At 41.2% G+C, this 27,222-nt stretch overlaps 2 protein-coding genes across 9 annotated transcripts in view; one reads left to right on the top strand and one right to left on the bottom strand.

Moving 5' to 3' along the window:
* Positions 1-27,222, bottom strand: part of TTC3 (tetratricopeptide repeat domain 3) — a 42,651-nt gene that overhangs the window by 10,554 nt on the left and 4,875 nt on the right. For 3 of the 8 annotated variants that reach the window (XM_042021304.1, XM_042021308.1, XM_042021305.1), the window contains exons 4-33: positions 26,790-26,949; positions 26,202-26,286; positions 25,282-25,335; positions 24,322-24,445; positions 23,955-24,040; positions 23,636-23,730; positions 22,364-22,426; positions 21,911-21,965; positions 21,104-21,266; positions 20,967-21,012; positions 20,320-20,443; positions 19,406-19,460; positions 14,699-14,759; positions 13,421-13,487; positions 12,006-12,128; positions 11,507-11,644; positions 10,954-11,034; positions 10,126-10,238; positions 8,228-8,354; positions 6,700-6,822; positions 6,449-6,550; positions 5,966-6,058; positions 5,514-5,578; positions 4,798-4,934; positions 3,928-4,242; positions 3,010-3,273; positions 2,749-2,795; positions 1,452-1,508; positions 333-409; positions 78-224 (exon numbers count right to left, since the gene is read on the bottom strand). In XM_042021304.1, coding sequence (XP_041877238.1) covers positions 78-224; positions 333-409; positions 1,452-1,508; positions 2,749-2,795; positions 3,010-3,273; positions 3,928-4,242; positions 4,798-4,934; positions 5,514-5,578; positions 5,966-6,058; positions 6,449-6,550; positions 6,700-6,822; positions 8,228-8,354; positions 10,126-10,238; positions 10,954-11,034; positions 11,507-11,644; positions 12,006-12,128; positions 13,421-13,487; positions 14,699-14,759; positions 19,406-19,460; positions 20,320-20,443; positions 20,967-21,012; positions 21,104-21,266; positions 21,911-21,965; positions 22,364-22,426; positions 23,636-23,730; positions 23,955-24,040; positions 24,322-24,445; positions 25,282-25,335; positions 26,202-26,286; positions 26,790-26,949 — 3,247 coding nt within the window. Of the gene's footprint in view, positions 1-77; positions 225-332; positions 410-1,451; positions 1,509-2,748; positions 2,796-3,009; positions 3,274-3,927; positions 4,243-4,797; positions 4,935-5,513; positions 5,579-5,965; positions 6,059-6,448; positions 6,551-6,699; positions 6,823-8,227; positions 8,355-10,125; positions 10,239-10,953; positions 11,035-11,506; positions 11,645-12,005; positions 12,129-13,420; positions 13,488-14,698; positions 14,760-16,704; positions 17,004-19,405; positions 19,461-19,680; positions 19,841-20,319; positions 20,444-20,966; positions 21,013-21,103; positions 21,267-21,910; positions 21,966-22,363; positions 22,427-23,635; positions 23,731-23,954; positions 24,041-24,321; positions 24,446-25,281; positions 25,336-26,201; positions 26,287-26,789; positions 26,950-27,222 lie in introns of those variants that run through there. The other 5 variants (XM_042021309.1, XM_042021312.1, XM_042021307.1 and 2 more) reach the window with 4 other exon arrangements.
* The window catches only part of LOC121661312 (phosphatidylinositol glycan anchor biosynthesis class P), a 21,321-nt gene continuing 7,946 nt past the window's right edge, over positions 13,848-27,222 (top strand). The window contains exon 1 of the mRNA XM_042021314.1: positions 13,848-13,860. The gene's annotated coding sequence lies outside the window, so the exon portion shown is untranslated. The remainder of the gene's footprint in view (positions 13,861-27,222) is intronic.

The raw sequence follows: 27,222 nt of genomic DNA, 5'->3' as shown, positions 1-27,222 counted from the left end.
TTAATCCAAAAAATTATTCAAATGATGAAGTAAAATGTAACCCCCCGAAGCTGCTGAGCCCAGGAATTTATACTCACTCATATAAATTCTCACTGATTGGATCTGGATTATTATTAATTTGATAATTGTTACTATTGGAAACATTATAGAGAGCTTCAAATTCGGCCAGTTGCTCCTGGAGATATTCTGGGATTACAAATGGTTCATTGGTAAAATCTCTGTACCTTAAAAATCAGCAGAAAAAAATAAAGTTAACCCAGCCTTGGTGTTTGTAAGGGATTCTTCTCCAGCGCTCTGGAGTTTGGGCAAGAAAAGCAGAATAAAATACTCACAAATTATTTTCTTCTATAAATATCTTCTCTTCTTCTCGTGGTGCTGTACTAACTCCACTGGATAATACTAAAATAGACTAATTGAAAACAGATTTCTTTTAGCTTTTACCTCACAAAAAGCCTGTGGAAAATAATCCTGCAAGGACCAGGAGTAAGTTATTTACACTGAATTTTGTCCTATAAATTCATCGTGGCCGCCATGAACTGCAAAATTCCCAGGTAAAATTATCCGTGCTAAGCCACAGCAAGAAAGTTTTTAATTTAAAATTACTCATTTCTTCTTCAGAACTTATTTAGGAAAAAGAAATTGGGATATTCAGCCCCAAATCCCTCTTTTTTTACCAATTTCATCAACATTTAATCAAACTTTTACATCTGAGGCTGTAACAACTTTACCACAAGCAGGAATTATCCCTAATTCCACATGCTTTGATGTGACATTGATTATTGTCCACACCACTACAGACACTTCAACTGTCTTAATTTTTATTATCTAATAATTCAGAAATACACAAATAAATGCACTTAATTCAGAAAAAAGAAATCCTGGCTGATGAGAAGAGGAAAAAATCGAAAGTTTCCTCTTGAAATTGATTAAAATGATTAAAAGTTGGGGGCACCAGGCTGGACCTGAGGCTTTCAATAAAGCAAAATCCTCCAAAAGGCAGTGTAAGACTCAGGCAGAATAATATTCCGATAAAATCTATAAAATAATGAATCATTAATAACATTTCTGAGCATTACAGGGAACTTTGGCACTGAATTCACTTCTTCCCACTTGGCAAATTGAGATCACAGCAATAATTCAGGATTAGGCCAGTGGAAGGTGACTCCAGTCAGAGCCAAACTGAGTCTAAATAAGTTTAAAAATAGCTTTTATCCTGATGCATTTTAACAAAATTACACACTTGGAGTCTTCACAGCTTAATTTTACTTCAGGAAAAGCTACTTCACTAAGGATTCTCCTCAAGGTATTGAGGAAAACAGCCCCTGTCCACCTGAATGCCAGAAATTCTCAAAAAAAAAGAGCAGTTTTTAGGATTTTTGGGCGGGTTTTTAGTATTACAAAGTGCTCTCTGCTTGGTAACATCTGTTTTAGCAGCTTCAAAAGCTACTGACCTTTGACTCTTTCAAATTCTTCTTCCTGTTTTTGTTTTTAACTTTGATTTCATTATTCTGAAACAGAAAAATGCAACAAAGTCACGGCAAACGTTGCTTCAGTTTTCCAAGCTACACAAAGCTGAAGGAACCAAAATGTGAATTAATTCTTATTAATTCTTGTTTTATTAATGTGCACATTTTTAAAATCTGCATTTTATTAATGTGTACATTTAAAATCTGCATTTTATTCCTGTGCACATTTGAAATTCTGCATTTTATTAATGTGTACATTAAAAATCTTTATTTTATCAATGTGTACATTAAAAATCTGCATTTTATTAATGTGTGCATTAAAATCTGCATTTTATTAATGTTTACATTAAAAATCTGCATTTTATTACATGTACACTGAAAATTCTGATTTTTATTAATATGTATATTAAGAATTTTGCATTTTATTAATGTTTACATAAAAAATCTGCATTTTATTAATGGGCACATTTAAAATTCTGCATTTTACTAATGTGTACATTAAAAAAATCTGCATTTTATTAATGTGTGCATTTAAAAAAATCTGCAGTTTATTAATATGTACATCAAAAATTCTGATTTTTTATTAACATGTACATTTAAAATTCTGCATTTTATTAACATGTACATTATCAGTGCATGCATTAAAACCTGCATTTTATTACTGTGCACATTTAAAATTCTGCATTTTATTAATGTATACATTTTAAAATTTGCATTTTATTAACAAGTACATTTAAAAAATCTGCATTTTATTAACGTGTGCATTAAAAAATCTGATTTTTATTGATGTGTACATTAAATAATCTGCATTTTATTAATGTGTGCATTTAAAATTCTGCATTTTATTAACGTGTACATTTTTAAATTTGCATTTTATTAACGTTTTTAAAAGCTGCATTCTATTAGAATGTAAATTAATTGACTCTAGAGCTTTATTCTGAATCAAAAGTAAATCCTGGATTTGTAAAGGTAAATTTAACTGCAGACAAGGACTTTAAATGTGAGTGCCTCAAACACAGAATTAACTGAAATACAGAATATATTTCTGCCAGTTGGGATGGATTTTAATGATGACACCAATCCCAAAGTGATTCAGAACGAGGCACACTTTAATAATTATTATTAACTAATGCAAATATCAAATAATTTAAGAAAAGGGAGCTACAAGATGAGATTAAATCTCTATTAAGTCTGAAAGATGAGGCTGCAAAAGATTTCCTTTTCTAAAATACCAACAAACTTCTTTCTGAGCTGAGACCAAACACAAATGAAGTTCACTTACTGATAAATTTTCATTTCCTTGCTTCTTTAATATAATGGTTGGGTCAGCTGTTGGAAGGAGAAGAGTCCTGGTGATTCATGGAAATAACAATATTTGATCTCATTTACAATTTAACTGGGAAATCACAGCAATTATTGTGATAATCCTTCACCCACCACCACCACAGCAGCTCCAAAACTGCAGCTGCAGAACTTTTCTGTTCAAAACGGAGCAATCAATGTGAATTTTTATTGGCAATGTTTGATCCCTTTGCCTACTCACCCATTTTATCAAAGAATTCATCTAAAGCTTGATGGAGGCCTGGGAAATGTGCTCTGTTTTCTTCTAAAAGCCATATAAAACATCGGGTTTTCTCTAGGGGGGGTTTGAGGAAATAATCCCAAATCTCTTGCTTTTCACCATCAGCTGCCACATAATCAAATTTACTGCCATATTTCTGGTTCCACAGTGGGATTAAAATAGAAAGGTCAAGCTCTTGCAGAACTTGGCCATATTGTAGGAGGAAGTTTTTTGTAGCTGTCAGACCTGAAAGAGATGGAAAAATCCCAATGTTGCATTCCAGCTTTAAATTTTTAGTGCTTAAAATGCGATAGTCCTCTTCAAAAGGGGAAGAGTTTGGTCAAGAAATTAAAGATACAGATGATGTCAAAGCTTTTGTGCCTCGAAAATGCAAACAAAAGAATGAGAAATGGGGTTGGTATAAATTCTACTCTCACCAATTATCATTTGTATAATAATATTTGTATGTTATCATGAATTCTTGGAAGGATATGGATGTGATGGAGCAGAATGAAGAACCCCCCAAACCCAAAATTCCACCTTCCTGCAAGTACAAACCCAACAGGAAACTGCAGAGCACCAACATGAAATTATTTCCAAGTTTAATGGCAAAACCCCACCATTATTTACTCTCCAAAACCAGATTAACTTCCAAATCTCAGCACTGAAGCCCGTTCTGGAATTTTAAGGCAATTAAAAAATTAAATCTGTTCCATTTTCTCCTTCCTGCATGGCCAAAGCCCTGCAGAGCCCCTGTGCCACCCAGGCTGGATCTCCCTCTCTAGAATGAGGGAAAGCAAAAGGAGGAGAAGTTTCATTTTGCTGTTTAAAAGAAGGGAAAGTGGAAAAGAGGGAATTCCTCCTCTCCTGCGCTGCTGCTGCTGCTGCACAGGAACCCACCCAGGTTATCCAGGTGCTTCAGCCACTTGTGCACTTTGGGATCCACCTCTCCCAGCTGGCTCAGCACATGGAGAAACCCCCTGGTCTGCACCCGGGATTTTTCCTGGATTAAGGAGTTGATGAGCTGCTCCAGCACCTCCTGGGAAGTGCTGCTACTTCGGGAATAGGAGGTGACATCCTCCTGACTGACCACACCCCACAGCAGTAACTCCTTCAGCAACTTGGCAGCGTCGGGAACAGCAGCTTTGATCTGCTCCGAATTGCGACGGATGTGCTGCAGCACCTGGTCCCCAGCACACAAGTACTGCCCATAACCTGGGAAATTAAAAACAGGGAATTAAAAAAACCCACAAAATGAGCAGGAGTTCATGTCCCTGCCACCATCAAAACCAACTTTCAAAAACAGGTGATTTCAAAAACAGCGGTGTTTTGAATGATTTGCTTTATCACAAGGCTGAAAATTACAGGATTTAAATAATTATAGGGATTTCTACCATAGAGCCTGAGCACTATGAATTGGATCCAACACTGATTTACATTTTTGTTTGAAGAAATAAACACCTTGCCCAGATTTTAGGATGAGCAGTCCCAATGCCACAGTGACCTGCAGTGGCTCCAAGGATCACAACTGAAGATGAGCCAGAGAAAAGGAGAGAGCCAAGATTGAAAACAAAACAAACAGGGAATAAATGAAGGTGATTTTACAAATCCACAGGGAAGCCAAAATCTCCCAAATGATCAGGGTCTGCCATTGAACAGGGATCCAGAGAACTCTGAGTGTGACATGTATGGGGTAAAAAAAACTCCAAACCTCCCATTCCTGACGACTCTTTCCATGCAAAAATGAGAATAATCCACATTTCCACACACCCCTGTGCTGACTGTCCTGGGATTGCTCACTTCCCTCCTGGTTTTCCTCAGTTTTCTTTCTGGCAGAATTCCGGGCCTCTTCTCGCGCTCGTTTTCGCCGCAGTTTTTTTTCTTGCTTCAGTTTTATCTTCCTAAGACTGAAAAAACCAATTCAGCAGCGAGCCAGACATTAACTGAGATGAAAAGATCACACTGAAAAGTACAAATAGAGTGGTCTTCATTTAGAAGTAGAGACCACAAAAGTTCATAAAAATATCCATGTCCTCAAGACGTAATAATTTTTACTCCCATTAAAGATGTCTGAATTAGGATTGGCTTCAATACTCTTATTCTTAGTTTAAAAGTCAGCATTTTGAGGCAAATACTAACATTTTATTCCCTTCATTTGTAAAAATCTGTTGTTTGTCCTCTCAGCCCGATTCCTCATTATTTAAAGGTTACTTGACCAAAAAATTGCAAACTCAGTTATATGAAAGGTCTGGGTATCAATAACTGCAGCAGCAGCACTAAATACATTTTTATTTACATTTCCTAAACAGTCACACCAAATAAATTCTGTGGAACAATTCAAATGCTTTTATAATGGGATCACAATGGATTTTACCAGATTTGTTTGGCTTCTCAGGCCAAGGGCAAGCATAACTTTCCAAAATCTTTGTAAAAAGGCATGAAAACCCCTCCTGCTTTGCTCTGGAGTCAAACAGTGCAGATCTTACCTCGAACATTTCTGTTTAATGCAGGCCCTTGGTGGTTCCTTGGGTTTTGGAATTTTTTGTTCAAACTACCAAAAACAAGGGATGGGACAGGAATTACATTTGGGCTGTGACACAACAAACCCAACACTCATTTCTGCTTCTCTCAGGTCCATTCTGCTCTGGGGAGAATTCATGATCTGGGGAGAATTCTTTATTAATTCTCCATCTTCCTGTGGCTCTGGGGAGTTATTCCTGAAGGATTACTGAACTCCAGTCCCCACCCATGAGAATCTCACCAACACCACAAGGCAATTCCTGCTCCACTAGAACAGGAAATTAATATTCCTAAATAATCACCACGTTCTGTAATTAAGGCAGCACTTTTTTTTTTTTTTTTTTGCAGTTACATTCCCATCCTCCCTTTATCCCCTTAATATTTTAATTATTTTCATAAAAAATATGACCACACTTACTTCACATTTTACCAGCCCAGAAGAACTGAAAATAACTATTTTGGAAATAAGGCCTTTACAATCAGGAGTAAAACACATTTCCTTAAGAAAATCCTGCAGGAGAAAAGGACACACACAACAAAGGGATTGAAATCCACACACAATTTATGTCCTCACACAAATTCATTTCTTAATTTGAGGTGACCAAAGCAATTAAAGGAAGCACAATCCTAAACTCTTCCTGGATGCTGGCTGAGAGCTGACTTGGGAAGGGCTGAAAATCAAAAATCATGGAAAATCTGTTGCATCTTTTATTCCCAAAGCTCCCTCCTCCAGCTTCACACCCAAGAGCCAGCTTCCAGAATACTTTTAGGAGTTCCCATGGTGCCTGACGATTTCCCTTCATTTTATCCTGGCTGCTGAATTTTGTGAAATCCCTTCACATATCTCAATACTGGAATCTTGACAAAAATTTAAAAAATTCTGGTCTGGGAGAGGCCTTACCTTATCATTTTTATCACTGTAGCTTGTTGTTTTCAGCTTTTTCCAGCAGCTGATGTGGAACTCCACTCTGCACTGCTGACAGCAAATAACACGTATAAAACCCTAAAAATGAGAAATGGCAGAAATGGAACCAAAAACAAATCAAAATCAAACCACAAGAGAAAGCAGAGCTCAGCTTAGCAGATCATATAAAAAGGGGCAGAAAACACATCAAGTTTTACTTCTCAAACCTTTTCCAACTGAAAATTTACCTTAAAGTCTGGGTCTGTAAAAAATATTTGGATTTTGGAGTAGCCATGGCACTGCTGATATCGACACACAGCATCTGGCTCTGGAGGGAATTTACATTCCTCAATATAATTCCTTAAAGCCATCTGGAAAACACAGAACTACGTGAGACAAACTGCACAGAAATCAGGGAAAGATTCCACTTCTACTCACAAACTCCTGGGGACTGCAGTGAAACACAACCGTCTTGGAAAAGCAGTGACTGATCCCAAAAAAACCAACTCTTTCCTAGTGACAGCCATGGAAGATTGGCCTTTTATGGCCAAAATATTCCAGGGTTTGTTGGAAGTGCTGGAAGCTGTGAGCACTCAGCTCCACACACAGAGAAAAATGCAGGTTTATCCTGAACCAGTGCCCCACATCCTGAGCAATTCCAAAGGGTGGGAATTTTTCCACTGTCCACATGGTAAAACAGATTACTCAGATCATGGGACAAATATGGGAGTTTATGGCTCATTTCTGAAGATTCCCAACATTCCCAGAGTGTCTCACCAGAGATCTGGGCTAAGGATCAAGCTCAGACCCAGCCCTGGGGAGCCAGGGAGGTCTCCCAGGATAATTTCTGAGGGAAAAACTTCAGAGTGGCTTCATGTGGAGTCAGTACAGGGCTGGAATTGAGCCCAGATCAACATCACCAAGAACAGAGCCCTGACAAACCCTGGCAGGTATCTGCATTATCCAGAGTTCCCAGAGCACGGATTGCTGTATCCAGGTTGCTGGTGGAAGTCTGTGAGAAATCCTGAGGTGGGATTCTGGTAGGAAAAAGCCCAGAAGTGCTGCTTGTACCACAAACTCAGCAGCTCTGGGGACTTTGGCCAAGCTCATCCACTGAAAAACCTTCAGAGTTGTGCTGTGCCAAAAATGCCTCTGTGCAGAGCAGCTCCTGGTGCCAATTTTTCCAGTCAAACAGGGAATTTTACCATGGAAATCCCAATGTTTTATCCAGGAGCTACATGGCTGAAGTCTCCTATTTGGTTTTAAAAGCAGCAGCTGCTGCAATTTTCAACTTCACATTTTTGCCAGTTCAGATTTCGAACCGCTCTCTCCAGAATTCTGCTTTGAATTGACACCTGAAAGTTTGGGAGCGTGCAAGGAAGAGAACCAAACATTATCCCAAAATCACTGAGGCTGGAAAAGAGCTCCAAGATCCCACTGTGAACCCTCCCCACCTTGCCACTGAGTGCCACACCCAGGCCCTTCTTGGACACCTCTGATAAATGATCAATGATCAATGTCTATGCCTGGTGAGCTCACACAATGCTTGTTCTCCCAAACCACTGGCCTGTGGGAACTGCACAATTCCCACTGTGGAAGAAGGAGAGCTGGAATTTCTCACTGAATCCTCAGCCAGGTCACCTTGGGGTCTCAGAGCGTGACACAGAGCTCCTGTCCACGGGGTGCTTCCCATCCTTCATTCAGCCACACCTTCCTTGGATCTTGGCAAGGAGGAGGAGGACAATTTTCTGTTTGGTTCCTTTTTTAGTAACATACCTGTAAATTCTCCATTCGTGTCTCCTCGATGACCTGAGTTGTTCCTGGCCAGGTTAAAACTCCAGGGATAATCTTGAAATCAATCATTAGCTTTGACCTCAGGAACTGGTCGAGGGCGTAGGCAAATCTGGAGTTTGGAACAGGTAAAGCACACTCAGATCTCCTGGGAGGATCTCCCTCACAACTTCAGGAGTCATCTTATCCTCCCAGGAGCAAACAGTGGCAAGTGAGAGGATGTGGGATGAGAGAACACCTGGCTCCTTCAGTGTTCTGTTCATCTCCGAGATGAAACGCTCCAGGTGTGAGGCAGGAAGGGGCCCAGCACCCAGGCAGGGATGAGCCTGTGCTCCCAAGGGATCCATGGCTGTGGGAATTCGGGGTGAGGACGTGGGGGACACGAGTGACCTTCAGCTGCTCAGCCAAGGAGGGGACACAGACTCTGCTGCCTGGATTTGGGTTTTCCCTGAGTTCAGGGAGTACAGGCATGGGAATGGCTCTGCCTGGATTAGCCTGCCTGGCCAGAGGTGCTGTCACCTGTGCAGGGACTTTTTTGGGGTCAAAACTGCCAAGGAAATGAGCCACAACCATGGGAATGGGATGCAGGCAGCTCCTGGGACACAGACTTCAGCCAGGAAGGAGGAATTCCCTCTGAGCACCCAACACCCCCTGAGCAGGTGCTTTTAGACATCCCACAGGAGGAGGGGAGAAGGTTTAGTATGGAGTATTATTTATTTGGCATTATTTTGGCATGGCAAGGGTGGGCAGGGAGGTGGGGACCATTCCCTGAGGAATGGGAGAGGCCCAGTTCCAGCTGGATCCAACAAACCCAGCCCAGGGCACAGCTGGGCAAGGCTCTGGCACCTCAGGGAAAGCAGGGATAAAAGGACAAAACCTCCTGCACAGCTGTGAGGAGCAAGGAAAAAAGCTCCCCCATTCCCCATCCCTGTGGGCAGCTCAGAGGGAAAAGAGTCGGGAATGAGGGAGTGAATTCCAGCCTGGGATAAAGGAGGGAAGGAAAAAGGTGGTTTTGGTTGTTTTACTTTGCTTCCCACTCTCCAATTCTATTTTAATGGACAAGAAGTTGGTTTTCCTCCCAGTGGGTCTGCTTCCTATGAGGGATTAGGAAGTGTCTCCCTGTCTTTACCTCGACCCCGCAGCTTTTCCATGGAATTTCTCCCCTCTCCCGCTGAGGAGCAGGAGCACAGCTGGATGAGGAACTCCCAGCCAGCCCAGCTCAGCCCACCACGAACCTTTATGGGGGATTTTGATCCCACAGAGCACCAGTGCCATCCTAAAATCCCTCCACAAGCTTCCCACCGCTCCTGCCCCCACAGCAGCCGGGATTGCAGCCTCTCCATGCTTCCCATGGGGAAGAAACTCCAGCAGGAATATCACTGGGAGCAGCTCCAGCCTTTTGTTCTCAGTTTGTTTCTTGGCCTGTCCCTGCATTCAGGCTCCCCCCATCCCTCTGGGATGTGGCCAGCTCAGGAAAACATCCCTCCTTATCTGCTCCAGGGAATTTGTGACTCCCTGGAGCCGCCTTATCTCGATCCAAGGTCACACTCCAGCTCCCCAGGGATGAGATAAATTCCTCTTTCTTCAGGAAGCATTTTCCCCCCAGAACAAAGGGGTTTTGTTCTTCTCCCCCAAGCTCTCCCCCACTGCAGGGCTGTGCTGGGCAGGCCTATCCCTGAATCCCAAATACTCCCTCAAATCAGCTCAATTCAGCAGTTTCCATCAGATCCTGAGCAGGAACAAACTTCCAGCGGGACCAAATCCATCTGATGGATGAATTTAGTGATTCACACAGAACAATTAAAGCCTCACCACACACAACTCCTCAAATAAAAAGATGATTTTTTTTCCCCTCAAACCCTGAAATTTTCCATTAGACCAACCTGTTTTGCTTGAGGTAAACCCTTCCAAGCCCGTAGTGTGCCAAACAAAAACAACTTTCCTCTGGATAGTCCTCCACTATTTTCTTAAACTGAACTTCAGCGTTTGCCAATGCCTTAAAAGAAAGGTGAGACACAAATACATGGAGTTTTGCCAGAGTATTTCCACTTTCCCTGGGTTTTTTCCTCCTTTAGAGTGGGTCAGTGTGTGCTATTTATTGATCAGTCTGAGGAACAGTAAATGGAATTACACAGCCCTGTGATCACAGGCAAAGCTTCCCTCTCTTTTTCTAAAAAACCCAATTTATTCTGTACACACAGACTTGCTGTAAAATAAAGGAATTCAATGACTGAGCTCAGCTATGTTTCAATTCCTTGTAAGACACTGAAAATCACCAAACACTGCAGGAAGAAACACCCAAAAAAACCCCGACCCCCAGTGCTGATTTTTGCATTTTCCAGAACCCAAAGCAACCCCCACCTCTGGTTTTAGGAGCAGAATATTTGGGTTCAAAACACCAGCTCAGAGCCACGTTACAAAGCAGAAATAAAAACTATTTCTATAAAATTTTATAGAAGCTGTAATTTCTTAATACTTAGAATCTCACTTGAAAGCTTGAAAAGAAATTTTATCTGATAACCTAATTCATCAAAATCATCAAGGATTTAGTCCTAGATATTAAATTCTAAAATGTGGCACAAGGTTCCTTCCCCCCTCATTCTCTCTCAGTTAGGAAGACACAAAAATGGATGGGAAACTGCCCGAGCTAGGGCTTGGAATGAAAACAGTACTTAAATATAAAATAAATTAAAATAACCTTCATGTCCTACCTCAGGATGTCCCAATCCCAGGAGGGCAGTGGCATGTCCATAGATAAGTATAACATAATTAATATTAAGAATATTCGCATACTGCAAAACAAAAAGAGTCAAATTATAGCAAAAGCACAGCAAAAACATGGTACAAATACTGTAAATTAATTTTAAAAAATCCAGGATGACCCTGGGGTTGGGGACTGACTGGGTACAGATACACAAACACCAAATTTCAAAGAATTTGCCATCAAAATCCTTTTTACCCTTCATTGTTACGAATCTGACAATCACAGAATCCCTGAGGCTGGGAAACACCTTTAAGCCCAACCAACAACGGAGCTTTTTATTAAAAAAAAATAATATTTGAGCCAAACATTTGGTATGACTCTTCTAAGAACATTATTCTGGAATATTTCGGAAACGCAGGTGCGTGTGGAACATTCCCAAAATATCTGCCAGCAATCCAACACAACAACGATTCTTTTGGGGGAAGGGAGGAGGGGCACAGGGTGTGGGAAGGCAGAAACCTCCATCAGTGGCCCCAAGCAGGGAAGTGCTCCCAGTTTACCGTCAATTTGGAGGTGTAGAGGAGGCTCAGGAGCTGGGAAAAGGCTCGTTCAGCTCTGTGGCACTGCTGCTCCAGCAGGGCTCTGCAGCCATCCCGAGCCAGGGACACCACATCCTCTGGCAGACTGTTGAAATCCACCTGGAATGTGCAGGGAAAGGGAAAGTCAGCCCAGAAGAAAACTGCATTTTCCTTTTTTTTTCTTTCTTTTTTTTTTTTGTTTTTTTTTTTTGTTTTTTTTTTGTTTTTTTTTTTGTTTTTAATAAATAATAATATTTTGGCAAATATTTTTACACTGCACCTAAAACTATTTTTACACTGCCCCCCCCAAATACATCCTGTATTGCTGGGTTGGTTTTCCACCCTGTTCTCACAACTGGCAGGGAAACACTTGGCCCTGCAGCAGCAACTCGAGGATCAGCCTCATTCTGGGGGAAGGGAGGAGCTGAATGGATAAATGTGAATTTCTGTAAAAATAACCAGGTTATTTCTCACAGTTTACCAGGAATTCTGGAGTGTTCAAAGCTCTCAGCAGCGGTAATAAAATGGGTTTATCACTGTCCAGCAAGGCTGCACCACGCTCCAGCCCAGAGGATTTAACATCTGGCAAGGGACTGAAATCCACCTGGAATGTTTGGAAAGGCAGTAAGTTCAAAAGAAAACATTTTCTTTGGGTTTTTTTTTTTTTGCTTTCCAAAGCAAGCAAAATACTTGCTTTGGAAAATAAATATTTGCTAAAATACTTCTCTGACAGCCAAGTGGAAATTCTCTGCTTCCTCCTGAATTGTTTTACCACAATTTCACTTTTCAAGCAGCAAACGAGGTGCATTTTTACCAAACTCCTAAACTAGATTTTCATGGAGCTTCTAATCTCTTAAAATTCCAGTTTTCATTCCAACTTTCTCTCCAGAAAGCTTCACCTTTAGTTCAAGCATCATTTTAATTCTTCAAAACCCCAAAGCACAACCCAGACTTCTGCTTTTCCTCACTTCCACACTCCCATTTTGCATCCAAATGTTTTTGGAAAAGCTGGGAATTGCTTCCTTCTGCAACACTCTGCATCCAGCTCAGCTCACACTGGAAGGCTGCAGAGTTCATGATTTTATTGTGTTATGTTGTTATTATGTTATCAAGTTGTTATATTTTCACTACTGATACTTCCTGAAATCCGCAGGAATTTCCACCAGGGAGACTGTAAATAATGCAGATTTATTTTAACTTCCTAAAACTACTGGGTTAATGCTGCCCCATGTAGTTACAGACCAGAATAAATTATATTAGTTAAATGGTAACTTGCACGACAGATGAAGCTGATTACATTAATTAAAATGCTCCTTCCAACACCAGTATTGAATTAAAAACCAAAAACAGGTATTTGATAGGAAATAAAGGGTCTTAGGGCAGGTAGAACCTGCACCTTCTGAATTCAGCTTTGTCCCGTGAGGTATTTAATCAGAATTGAGATTTCTGGTGTTTGCATCCCCAATTAACAGGGATGAAAGGATTAATTGTGTGCATTCCCATGATTTCCTTCAAGAATTTATTGATGCTGAGCCCAGAGAAGGAGAATTCTCCCTCAATGTATGAATTTTACAGCGTTTCCCACAGCCATCCCACAAAATGCTCTGTGGTTATTCCCAAATGTATCCAGCACAGGAAAACATTTAGGCAGAATTTTGGGAAGGGCTTTATAAAGCCCTGAATGATTCCCAGGCAGGTTTTACAGCAGGAGAAGAAACAAGAACCAGAAGAGAACTCCAGAATAAATCACTGTAACCACAGAGTTTCTGCCTCTGATCAGAGCCATGCAGAGCACAGAGCGTCCAATTTCGGAATAAACCGAGATTTTTTGCAACATTCCTGAAAAATGACAAATCATTTCCAGTTTAAGGCCATGAGCTGCTGAATTCCCATTACCTGTGGCACAGCACTGCAGCCTTTATCCTCCATGGCTTTAGGCTCTCTCTTCACATCCATGTCATCCCTACAAAAAGCAGGACAGGAGCACCAAGGGTTTGTAAAGTCCTTTAAATCTAAATTTATTTTTAATAAACTGTGTGATTTCCATCAACTCCCCCAGCGGAGAAGCAATTCTGGAGCTGGTTCAGCTGCTTTAAAGAGGATTTGTTCCAGAGTAAATGAAAAAATTTCCTCTCCTTATAGTGAAAGGAAAAGGAAGCCAGTGCTAATTCAGCTGAATGACATCAGTGACCTCTCCTGTGGCAAAATTTCAATTTTCCTACCTACAGGGGTACTCAAATAATTATGGGGGAACAACAGGATCGCACTGCAATAAACACTGATTAAAAGATATTTGGGTTTGTGGTCACACTTAGATTAGGATTGGGAGCAACCAGGTTTCCTAAAGGCTTGGGCTCTTCTGCACCAGAAATGTGCCTTGGAACAATTCTCTTTAATGGAAACATCCCTATTTCCATGGGAAAATCTGATTGTGCTGCACCCTCATGTTTTGAGCCATCCTAAACACAACCAAGAATCTCTGGAGCGTGGCGGCCCCAGCACCACTGGCAGCAACGATTGCCTCTGTTAAACTTTGTTTTAAGAGGAAGCATAATCATTATCCATAAAACCTACAGTGCTTTTCACCTCCACTAATTGAATTTCAGCCCCAAACCACCAAACACAACCATTCACACTCCTGTTCTACAGGAGGACCCCTGATTTAAAATCTGACTTTGATTGTGCTTTAAGTGAAAATTGGAGCCAACAACCAACCAAAGGATTCCAAGTGAAGTTCTTATCAGAACTTGTGTATCTTTGTAAGTATAAAACTTATAAAACCAAATTTCATCTTTTTCCTGAGCTCAGGAAGTGTCAGAGTTTGAAAAAATGATTTGGTGCAAAGGAGGCCTTGGAAATGAGGTAACAGTGAGTTGTGTCGTGGTGTAACTTTGGATGTAACAACTGAGACAAAACTCCTGTTACCCCTCTGCTTTAACAGCAATTATTCAAATTATGCCTTCATTTATTAAAATTCAGCTGGGCATGGAACATGTTCAGTTTTCAAGTAGTAACTGTGGAAAAACTGGAATTTTGGGGACTTTACCCACTATCAGGACATAAAAAAATGTACACAAAGCCACAAGTAAGAGGCAAGCAGCACATCCAAGTGACATTAATCTTCCATAAAATAGCTCACAGTAATAACCAATTTTAAAATAAAGTCTTTTTTACCTCATCTTTTCATAGTCACAAGTTTTGGCTTTTGGCCTTCGTTTGTTTTGCTGACTTTGGTCTGTAACAAGGGAAAGGATTTTAAACAAAATGATCATTACCTAAAACAAGCAACCAAAAAAATGCACTGGGAACTCACCTTTTGCTCTAGAAATTGCAGATCTTAAAAACTGACCAGGTCAAAACTACACAACCAAAAAGTGTTAATACCATGAATTTGGTTTTATTTTGGTTCAATAGTATAGGATTTTATGAAACCTAAAAAGAGGAAAGATTTCAAACAAATAGAAGAATCTAAAAATCCTGCAAGGTGTGATCTGACTCCACAAAATTGAAATTATTAAAGTGGACTCCAAGCTAAAGAAATCAGTCTGTCCTACAAAAGCACAGTTGATATTATTGTATATATATAAAATAATCATTATTATATAATTATGTATTATTAAACATATAATACATTATATTATAATGTATTATACATTATATATATTATAAATTATATGATAGTGAATAATACAGTATATTACAGTACATACATTCTACATTATGTGATGTATTATAAAGTAACACTGTGCAATATTTTATACTAAAATTGTTTGGGGTTTGGGTTTGGGTTTTTTTTTTGTTATACTATCAGTGAACAATCAGAATTTTCAAAGGGAATAACAGATCCCCATGGAAGTTCAAGTTTCTCTAGAAAAAAATGATGAGGAAGACTTTTTTTACTTCAAAATCCCTGAGCTAAAATTCAGTTCAACCCCTGTCAATCTCAAATGCGAACAACCAGAGACAGATGGCCCTGGCTACAAAATAAATAAATGCGACAGTGTGGAAATGCTGGATGACAAAAACAAGGCAGGATTTATCAGGTGAGACCAATTCGTTTTTCACTCCCAAATTTCACATCAAAGACCTCACACAAAGTTCACTGAGGCACTTCCCAACTCCAGAGATCCAACCCTGCTGTGGAACAGGGACTGAGGAAACAATTCCTGAGCAACGAGGAAGGAGAAAATGTGTCCTAATACTTTATTGTGATGGGCAAACGCAGGAATTCCTGCCATTAACTGCAAAATCATCTTTTATACTGGACACAGCCATGGGAAAAACAATCCAGCACCTGGATTGTGACTTTTGGGTTTATTGTTATGCTCAACTACCGGAAAGTCAAATTTGAAAACAGGAGAAGGAGATATAAATGTTATACATGAAGTTTTAGCAACCATCTGTGCTTAAAAATGATACTCAGAGTATTTTAAACATGAAATACTGAAAGATAGCAACTGTGGAAAGATCCAGCCCTGAGTGCTCTCCCTCCAGGCAGGGGAGGTGTCCCATAAACATTCCTCAGGTTAAATACTATCCGTGGGCACTTAGTGCCTCATCCCAGGAGCCATTTCTCATCAAAAGCTCCTCAATGACCTGAAATCTAAAGGAGTCAGCACAAAAATCAAGTGTCACAAAGACTGAACGTGTTCAGACTTATTTCATGAACCACTCCTTGAGTGGATGTCTGCTGGAACACATGGGAACTCCAAAGCTACACCGAAAATCACCACAAATTCCTCTGAATAGAGATACTTAAACGATGGGAAACAAGAATCCTCCTGAGAAGCAGAAAACACCTCCAGCACATCATCATTTAACCATCCAGAGGCTGAGATATTTCACCTTTTCTTCATTTTATGTGTTGCTTTTCCTTAAGGAACCAATCTAATTCACAACAAAACCTTAGTGAAGAGAAAAGAAACCACCTCACCAGCAAAGGAAGAAATTAATCAGCATTGGTTTTGCACTGAATGATCTAATTTCAAAAGCCATTCAACAAAAATTACTCCAGAAACAATTCCCATAGAAACAACTCCTCCCCTACAACACCCATTCAAATGCTGCTTTCAGATTAAACAAAAAAGCTTCGGAATAAAGGTAACAAGCAAATCCCGCTGATTTACAGTCGAAATACTTAAGGAAATACATTAATTCCACAGAAAACATGATTTACTTACCCCACAAACACTTAAAAATATTAGGAGAAGTAGGATTACTTTTCCTAGCACTTCCCATTAGGAGTGACCAAAGATATTTAATAAAAATATACACAAGCTCAAAGAAGCAGTACATGAAGACCAAAAATAGGAAGTAGCACGAAAAATAAATCAAAAAGGCCAATAGCTTTACAATAATATAATGTGGCATTAAGTTCTTTTCCATTAAAACTCCTGCAAGTTCAGGGAACAAAGGCAAAGGGAAAAAAAAAAGGCTCTTCCTCCCCACCCACAGCAAACTGGGGCCAGCCAGTCACTGGCAGCCTCCTCCTCCTCCCTTCAAATCAAATATTTTGCTCTGCAAAACGAGGGGGAGGAGAAAGGGAGAAGAGAAAGCGAAAACAAAGCAGTGAAAATGAAGAAGAAAACGTGGGATGAGCACGAGTTTTTGGAAATTGCTGTGTCCAACACATGTCGTGGTCTTTGGCCTAGGACTGTCAGATCTCTGCCAGCATTACCCCTCTTCCTTCCTCAACTCCTCCGAAAATCAGCCACCCTTCTCCAGCCTCTCTGTGCCAGGGTCTCAGCCCTCTCCCAGGGAAGAATTTCTACTTTAATGCCCAGTTTCATCCTGTCCTGACAGGCAACATGGAGAAGGGGAATTTTCAGTTCCCCTGAAGCTGCTGGATAAGAGCTTAGAGAGCAGCTTGCAAAGGAGATAAAGGAATGTCAGAGAGGCACAGGGGATGCTGAACACAGCTGGGAACTGGGGAGAAACAGATTGCTCAGGGAGGAACACGGGGGGGGTTGTGGCGAAGTTGTGCACCAAGAAACAACAGCACACGCCCAAAGAGGAGCTCGAGGAAAGGAAACCCAGAATATTGGGGGCTCTCAAGTGAATACAAGCCCAGAGACCCCTTCAGACAACCCTCCAGGGCCACGAAGGGACTCCCAGGAAGAGGTGGATGCACGGAAATGAATTCCAGCAGAAGTGATGTAGAAGTCTCTGGATGTGTTCAGCACTGAGGGTAAGGAATGGCTGCTTTCTAAGGCTTCAGATTTGGTTACAAAGGTTGTTTCTAGCTGGTTTCAGCACCACCTCCTTCAGCTCAAGGCCATTCCCCCTCATCCTGTCTGTCCCTCCATCCCTTGTCCCAAGTCCCTCTCCAGCTCTCTTGGAGCTCTCTTTAGGCCCTGGAAGGGCATTTAAGGTCTCCACCTGGAGCCTTCTCTTCTCCAGGCCAAAAAATAGTCATTATTAAACTATTGCTTAAACAAACAATGCACTGAAATATCAGTTATAACCATTTCTATTGCATAATAGATAACTCTGATTAAAATCCCTGACTCTAATCGGTATCACCACCAAGTGAGATACAGGATTTATTTTACCTATATAAATATATTGGGTTTGCCATCCTTAATCCTGAGGGACAAACTCATAGGAAGGATCGATTACACCCAAATAAATCCTTGGACAGAAACCAGTGCCCAAGTCTGTCACTTAACCTGGATCCAGTCACACCCACACTCCTCCTGGAGAAGGGACTTAGAAAGCCAGGGGTTCCACACCCTCACAAGGAAGATTTTTTCCCAATCTCCCATCCAGCCCTGCCCTCTGGCACTGGGCAGCCATTCCCTGTGTTCTGGCCCTCCATGCCTTGTCCCCAGTCCCTCTCCAGCACTCCTGGAGCCCCTTTAGGCACTGGAAAGGGCTTTAAGGTCTCCCCAAAACCTTTTCCAGGCTGAGCAATCCCATCTCTCCCAGCCTGTCTTCACAGAAGAAGAAAGTCTTCATTCTTTTCTCCATTATCCTCCCACGTAACACTTTTCCAACAAAAACATCTCGAGCTCTCCTTTGCAACCTTCCCCGCATTTTCCATCTCCCAAGAAATCCTTTCATCCTTCAAGACGCTCACAGATGTCCGAAGCTCACAAGGGCAGGATCACCTCTCCTACTGCTCACTGAAAAATAGGATTTTCTAATACACCTTCAGTGGTTCCCTGAAATCCGATTTTCAAGTGCTCTGTGCTTTGCCACCTCCTCAGGTATTTAAATATGCCAAGGAACAGGCATCAAAGACTTCAGACAAGTGAAAGCAGGTGGTAAAAATCCCAAGGAAAATTTAAGGAAAGATTTCCTTTTGAAGCTCAGAACTGCCTGAACTCCACTTTCCCTGCAGAAAAGTAACTCTGGCACTGGGGGAGATTTGGGGGGTGGGAGTTCTGTCTATAAAATGATTTATTTATTCAAAAAAAAGCCCCAAACATGAACAATCAATCACACTTAAAACTCGCAAAGTCTGCCGCTAAAGATCTACTCTGCCAAATATTTTATGGCCTCTTTCCTCTTTACCTGCAGAATTATTTTCTGATGGAGCTTTTATTAACCACAAATTAATTGTAAACACTGAAATACACACTCCTGTTAAATTTAAATCCTTTCAGATCCTGGCTCAGGGGGAAGGAAAGCACTTCCAGCCTGTGACTCAGATTTTACTTCTTAATTCCAGTTTCAATCCTGAATTCAGCCATGTCAAGGAGATTCAAATTACTAAAGCATCAAGGACTTACGACACAACTACAGAAGTGTCTAAGAAAGAAGTAAAAGATGATTGGTTATTGTTGTGAAAATGACAGGAAATGCACTTCTAATTATTAATTACAGCAGCAGCAGAGGAAGAAGTGGCTCTGACTTGATAAAGAGCAAAAATAAACTCACTTGGAGGCTGCTCCAGCGTGGAAACTTTGCCTTCTGTTCTCTGGGGCTCAGTCACCTGATGACAAAAATACCAGATTACAAAACCCAAATCAGTCGCCCTCACTGGATTTAAACAAAGCAAAAAAACCAAAAAAAGCAAGCCCTCAGCAACTAAAGAAATGAAAATGTGCTGAATTATGTTCTTAATCCAGAGGTAAAGAAAAATAAGTTGCTTTTGTAATGATTTTCCCCTCAAGTTCTTATCAGTTGGTATTAGCTACAAATCTGACACACACCAGCCTTTTCCACTGAAACATTCACCCTGAGGGAACACAAACTTGCAGCCCTACAGAGAGATTTTCATGGCATGAAAACAGATGAGAGTTTTCATGAGAACATAAAAGAAAATCTGAGCACTTCTAGGCCTTTTCCCAGCTTGTTTTTCTCTGCCAAGAAACTCCAAAAGTTCCATCTCCTGCCCTCCTGCTCTGGTTTCGTTTTCCCAGGGCCACGTCACTGCCCAGGGCCCTCCCCCTGCTCTGAGAGCACAAACAGCTTCCCCACAGCTCTGCCGGAATTGTCCTGGCCCAGCTATAAATTCACATTATTTATCAGCATTTTCTGCATGATGCAGCTTTTTTATAGTGCAATCCATAGGCTAAATCAGAACATATGAATTATGATTTATTATCTTACAAGAACAACAGCGAGGACAACAAAAATGTCACAAATCATCTCTTTAGATCAATAATTCGTGTAAAAACATGACACTGGCCATCTCCTCCTCCAAACAACCACCTCCCACCTCCTTTAAATCCCAGTTTGGCAGTGAACTATCCCAGGAAAAGTGCCCAATTGCTAAAAGAATTGCAGAATTCCAGGCACAGCACTGAGTGCCACATTCCAGGCAGGAGTCCCTGCAATTCCAGCTGTACCTTGGCATCACGTTTTTGAGGACCATGGTGATGTTTGGGCTCAGCCTGGGCTCTCTTCCTGTCTTTTTCTACTTCTTTCTTTTCTTGGGAGCTTTTTAAAGGAGATTTTGAAGAGGTGCAGTCTCTGGTGTGTAAAAAGAGAGAATCCCTGTCCTTTTCTCCATATTTAACACATGTATAACATGAAAAAACGGACAAATAAAGGAGTTTGCCCCTCTCAGAGGTGTAATTCCATAAATGTATTTAAAAGATTTCATCAGTCATTTTTATCGTTTCAAATTCCACAATCCAAACTTGTGCAAAGATACAGCAACAACAACAAAAAATTCACATTTTCTACAAGAGGGACTGCAATTGAATGATTACATTTCTAGCTTTTTAAATTAAATAATTAATAATGGCAATTAATAATTAAAAGTACCCTGGCCCTGCTGCCCACGCTGCTTTGGATACTCCAGGTAAGTTTATTTAGTTCTTAGAAATCCTCTGTACTCCTTATCAATTTATTACTTCCATTTTTATCTACTGATAAGACAACAAAATTGATGCAATATCTACATTATGTATTAGTTCAATGTTATGGTAAGCATTGCTACTTACAAAAAAAACCCCAAATTAAAAGCAAAGCAAACTTGCCAATTCCTTACTTTTTCTCAAGCAGAGGCTTCCCTGCCTTCTGTTGATGTTTAGTACCTACAGAAAATGAAATGAGGGAGGAATTAAAATAAAAACTGAGCTGGTTTCAAAGCAAAGGTACCAATTTTGCAGTCAGCAAAAAAATTACCGTGGATTTCTTCCAGGGTCTTCTTTAATTTTTCATGCTGCTGGATGAGTTCCTTGAGCCCCCCAGGGTTTTTCTTGCAGAGCTCCTGGGCTCTCTCGTTGGCCTCCAGGGCCTCCTCAGCTTTGCCCAGCAGGGACAGGGCTTTGCAGTAGTGGTGGTGACCCTACAGGGACAGAAATGGGGATTTCGAGGTTTCACCCACACCACTGAGAGAAGGATTTATGTCCCAAGCAGCTGCAGCAGGCAGCAAAAAGTCAAAAGTTTGCATCATCCAGGAAGGGAGCTGCTCTCTGCTGATGGATAATCAGTTTTGAACTGCTCAGCACGCTGAAACAGAGATAAATCACTGGGAAGAGCTTTGGAAATAAAGCAAATTTGCTTTTTTCCTGCTTTCTCTGCTTTGGAAAAGAGCAAATTTGCTTTTTCCTCCTAATCTCAACCACTTTGCAATTTTCTAAGTATCCGTTATTTACTCTCGTTCAGGCCAGGAATATTGGGAAACACCTGCTGGCCATTAATCAGGACTTTTGAATATATTCTATCTACATTTATTCTTTTTGAAGCACTGTGACAACTCCCAGCATAATAAACATTTTCTCTGTCTTTACACATGCCAAGCACCTCGTACCAACACTGACAAGCAGCTCAAAATAACATTTTAAATACAAAAACCCAAGCAAATTGTGCACTTGGCAGAATTCTCAGTCTCCAGGGCTCTGTGTTCATTCATTAGAAATCAGCTCTGGGTTCTCATCTTGCTTTAAAATGCCAAAAAAAAGACATTTTTGGAACATGTAAGAAACCAACCTTTGGCCAATCAGGCTTGAGAATAATGGCTCTTTTTCCATCAACTGCAGCTCTCCTGGAAGGAGGGAGAGGAAAGAGGAGGGATTTATTATTTGTACCTCAGAAAAATCTACAGGCTGGTGTAAAAAGTATAAATACAAATAGAAGAAGTAGAATATGAAAATAAAAATTGAATAGAACAGCAGTTCATAGAATTATGGAATAGTCTGGGTGGGAAAGGACCTTAAAGTTCACCCAGTTCCACCCCAAAATGGGCAGGGATACCTTCCACTGTCCCAGGTACTCCAAGTGCCACCCTTGGGACACTTCCAGGGATGGAGAATCCATGGATCTCAAATAACTGCAGTCCCATAAACACAAATAATTCTGTATTTTAGCTTTAAAACGACTCTTTTCTTACAAATGTGCCCGAGTTTTAATGCAGCTCAGCCCAGCACCTCAGGGGTTACTCACTCGTACTGCCTGGTGAGGATGAAGCACAGAGCTCGGTTTCCATACAGGAGGTGGTTCAAAGGGCTTAAAAAAAATAAGATTATGAAGAGTTAATAGTGGGTATTACTTCTGAAAGCCCTAAGGAGAAGAAAAATGAAGTTTTCACAAGAACTGCCTGCAAAAACTCCAGCCCCAGCACACACAGAAAGCCCCACAGATTTACAGGTTCTCGCTGGGAGAGTTCATTTTAATTGTGGGATCATTTGTAAGATCTGGGCCCATTCAAGCAACTTGCAACTAATTCAGATTCTTCTCAGCCTACTCTCCAAGAGCAGCTCAGCCCTGCAGTTCCTGGAAATCACACGACCTCCTCTGCTCTTTACCAGCCACAGGATTTCCTGTGTTTTCCACTGAATTCTGCTCCTCCCTTCACGGTCTTGACACGAGGGACTCCATTTTCCAAGAAGGCTGAAACCAGCTGGAATTTGAGACCAAAACCTATCCTGCCACGTGGCCTTTATGGGAATTTAGTCACAGAATATTAGGAATTAATTGATTAAATTGAATTGTACACGATGAGACCTCGGTCTGGGTAAAAGGGAGCGTAAATAAACCCAAAATGCTGAACCTTTTTCCAGGGCACAGTTATAAACCCACAGCCCTCAAAATGAAAAATCCAACACTCTGCACAACGTGGTTTTGTGGGAAGCGGGATTTTATCCATTTCCCTGGATTTTATAGACACCAGGATGAGTAAAATCAGCATTTTCATGACCACAACACCCGTGGTGAACACACCAACCCTGCTGACATTCCTGTGGGAGGGGGAAAACGCCCTAAAAATTCCCATTTGATCTCCTTCTCCCAGGAAAGTGTCCAGAGCCTTTCAGGAAACACCTTTAGGGAAGAAATTGAACAAGGCTTACAAAAGGAAATAAAGCCTAAGAGCTGCCAAAATCTTTGGTGTTTATTCCTTTTGCATCATAGCTGATAAATATTTGCAGCACTTGGAAGAGTATTTCGAGGGAAGACACCCACAGTGGCTGTCCGTGGTTGTTCACCCCAAATAATCCCCTTTCTTGCAGGTTTGCTCTCCTTGCTCTTGGGTCATTTTAAACCCCAACAGGACTTTAGGAGCAGTAAAAGCACAAAACCCAGCAGTAATGGGGGAAAAATGGGTGACAGGGTTGGGTTTTTTCTTTAATTAGGCATCATTTGGCCTCTAATTAAAGTGGCTGATGCAAAATTGTCCAAAATGAGGATCAACGTGAAGAAGGCGAGTTCAGTTCTTACCAAAACTCGATGGCTTTGGTGTAGGACACAATGGCACAGCTCAGGGCTCCTTGGGAAAACTGAGCATTTCCTTTCTGTTTCATGGCTTCACTCTCCTGCGAGAGCAAGGACAAACAATTCCACTGGGGCTAAACTCAATTAATTCAGCAGGGTAAAGGTAATTATTTCGTGTGGTAAAGGGAATTGTTTCTGCCAGCACAATGAAACACTCGAGCTTTTGAAACATTTCTCTTTAATCACTTGGGGATTTTTACAATCCCTGATAATCAGAAGCCCACCCCCAAAACCAACCCAAACACATTCAGAGAGCTTCTCTCACCCTCCTGGAGCTCTCAGAGGTCTCAGCTTTCAATTCTTCCACTAAATCACAATCTTCCAGTGCCACTCTGGTGATGGAACGTTTCCCTGGAGACAAAATCCAGGAAAACCCAGTGGGTGAGGGAATTTCTCCGAGCCATTAAGGGTTTATCCTCTGCCACTAAAACTCCTGCTCTGCTCCTGCCTGACAGCAAAACCTGACACACAAGTGAGGATCTGCAACAAATCCGGCAACAGGAGCATTCCAAAATAATTACTTATTACTGGAGAGGCCCAGAATGAAAATAATGACGTTAATTATTTCACCGTTTCTAAGAGCAAAGTGATTTTTCCTCATTTCTGGCCCCTCCAGGGGTGTCCATACTCACACTCAGCAAAAACAAGTGCAAGTTTGACCCGACCACAGTCCCCAAGCTCCTCCAGGCCCTGCAGAACCTTGGCACCCCCCACGCATCTGACCCAATCCACGGCCTCTGCAAGGTGAAAGAAACCCTGTTTCAAATGGGAAAAAAAAGAAAAGAAAATCAAGAAAAGGTCATTCATATACAAAGCAAGGTGTTCGTAAACAGAGGGCAGTGCTGGAGCCCTTTCTCTCTGAATTTGTTCAGGGTTTTGCTGATTTTTGAACTGACAACAGCAAAAAAAGACAAATATCTGGAGACCTCGAGCACAGGACAGTCAAAGAATCAAACCAGCCATGCAACAGGAGGCAGGGGAAGCATTCAAATGCAAGAATTTGATTTAGAAACGTCTTTGTGATGACTGAAATGATTAAAAAAATACTATAAGCCCCCTAAAATTTGATTTAGAGACTTCTGAATTGATTAAAAAAAATACTATCAACCCCCTAAAATTTGGTTTAGAAACTTCTTCTTACGACAGTTGAAAAAGAATATAAAAATCCACATGACTAAGACAAATATCCCCAAAAATCCAGCAACTGGATAATCCAGCAGTGACACACAATTGTATTTATTCTGGTTTTCCTATTGCTGCTACAAGCTGCAATGTTGTTTTTTAAATTCACTGCTTGTCTTTTAGCTCTTGCACTGAACATCCAGCAGGCCCCAGACTTTATTCCAAGTGTGGAAAAAAGTGATTAAACACAGGGAAATTCAGGGATCTTCACAGCCCAAAGTTTACAAGCTGGAAAATTTAACGGGTTCTGTTCTACGAGAAACTGAATTCTGTTAAAAAAAAAAAAAAAAACAACAACAAAAAATGGATCAAGGAATCTCCCAACCCCACTCTGCCTCTGCCATGCCCAGCACTTCAGGCTGAGGAGGTGTCAGTTCCAGGGAATCTTCCAAACAATTCTGGAAACTCACATTTTCTATTCCACTGCCAATCCTCAGGATGCCACTGATGAAATGTGGGATGTTCTGGAGCAGGGAGAGAAAACAAGTACAAACTGAGTTCTCAAGATGTGGTAATTCTAATTTCTGTCTGCTCAGGTTCAACCCAGTTAACATTTCCTGCTCTGCTGGAATTCCCTATCCCTGGGGCAGTTGCTCTGGTCCATTCCAGATTTCTGTTGAAAAATAAATGTTGGCATGGGAAAAGAGAATTCATGGGTGCTGTGAGGTCTGCTTAGGAAATTCAGCCCCTTGAACCACTCCTGCAGCTCTCTGAATACTCAAGGACCAGCTGAGACATCCAAAGAAACCATCCCAAAATCTGCTCCTCCAAATCCATTTCACTCTGGGATGTAAACCCAATCTTTTCCACGGAGGAGAAAAAGGCTGAGGGAGTGGGAAGAGGGAAGCAGAGGTGTGGTGCAGAAGAGTGTAGCTGGGGTTGAGCAGGGGATTTCAAGGAATGAAATAAGAAAAATGTCATTACCTAATTAAAAAAAAAAAAAAAAAAACCCACAACAAATCCCTTCAGCTGCTGAGAATATTCCTCATCTCCTCCTCCCCACTGCTCCGCTTCCGTTTGAAGTCAGCAACAACAGCAAATTTAAAATCTCATGTGTTGAATGAGGGAAAAATAAGTGAGGAGGGGGGGGAAAAAAGTCTTTAAGTCATTCATCCATCAGCTTTATTGCTGACTGCAAATATTTCCTCAGTTATCCCAACTGGAATCAAGCCTAGGCCACAATTTCTTCCCAGAAAGCTGCAACTCAGTTCTCAAATAATGTCTTCACTCCAGCAAAAGGCAATACAAATAATCCCAAGATGCTTAAGGGTCAGATTGAATTAATTCATTAGACTTAAAAACTCAGATCAAGTTAAAGTACAGGACTTACAGCAACTTTTTTAATTGAATCAGTAAGGTCTTCCAAAACATTGCGCTCACAGATTGGCTTCATGTTCCAGCCCAGGAACTGCACACTGAGGGAAAACAGAACAAGTTATAATTTAGACAAACACCAAGGTGTTACAGGGTCTCAGTTGTGACTATTTAGGGGGATTAGATCTAAGGAAGAGAATGTTTACAAATTCAAATCGAGCCCTTCAGAGGAGGAGGGAGAAAAGTATTAATAATAATCAAAATACTAATAATAATCAAAAAAAGAAGAGCTGCAAAGGTTGTGGTGCTTTTCAAATGTCAGGCTTCTTAAATACTGAACTAGTCCCCAAACTTCAGCTTCCCAGATTCCCAAAGATCCCAAACTCTGGACTCCCAAAGACTCCAACTTTCAGAAACCCAGCCTTAATATTTTTCTCCTATGAATTCAAGAACTTCTGCCCTCGACCAGCTCAGCCCCAGCTGGGAACCCCACCATCCCTGCAGCACTGTGAGCCCTGCTGGAATCACAGAAGGAACTTCCACAGGCAACAAAGAAAAGTGGGAGGATTTGGAGGAAATCCCCTTGGAAAATGAGGATACTCACCCACGTTCCTCTAGAAAGGAAACGCTTTCCGTGGTGTAGAACAGAGTCCCAAAGATCCTGATTTTCATAACGTTGCAATATTCCCTTAATCTCTCCACAGGCAGACTGCACCACACCTCACAGGGATCAACTCCTCCAAGGGGAAAAAATGGGAATGACACTGCACAGTCCAGGCATTACAAAGTGCCAAGAAACATGAAAAGCACTGATTATTTCCAGCCTGCATCCCTAACGAACCAAAACAAGGAAATCTGAACACTCTCAACTCACCTGGCAACTTGAGGGGGGTTTGAAATGGAAGGGGGAGAGGGGATTCAGATGGAATTAAGGATAGGGATCTGCTGGAAGGATTTGCATCCCTGGGTTCTGAATTAAGATGAAAATGCAAGAAGAGAAAAAAAATGGAAGGAAGAAGAGAAAAAAAATGGAAGGA

Source organism: Corvus kubaryi, unplaced genomic scaffold (assembly GCF_017639235.1).
Source record: "Corvus kubaryi isolate FWS band 111438036 unplaced genomic scaffold, C.kubaryi_AGA036_p1.0 37133, whole genome shotgun sequence".
Classification (NCBI taxonomy): Eukaryota; Metazoa; Chordata; class Aves; order Passeriformes; family Corvidae; genus Corvus; species Corvus kubaryi.
The sequence above is the reverse complement of the archived record's forward strand: the minus strand, read 5'-3'. Positions and strand labels throughout refer to the sequence as shown.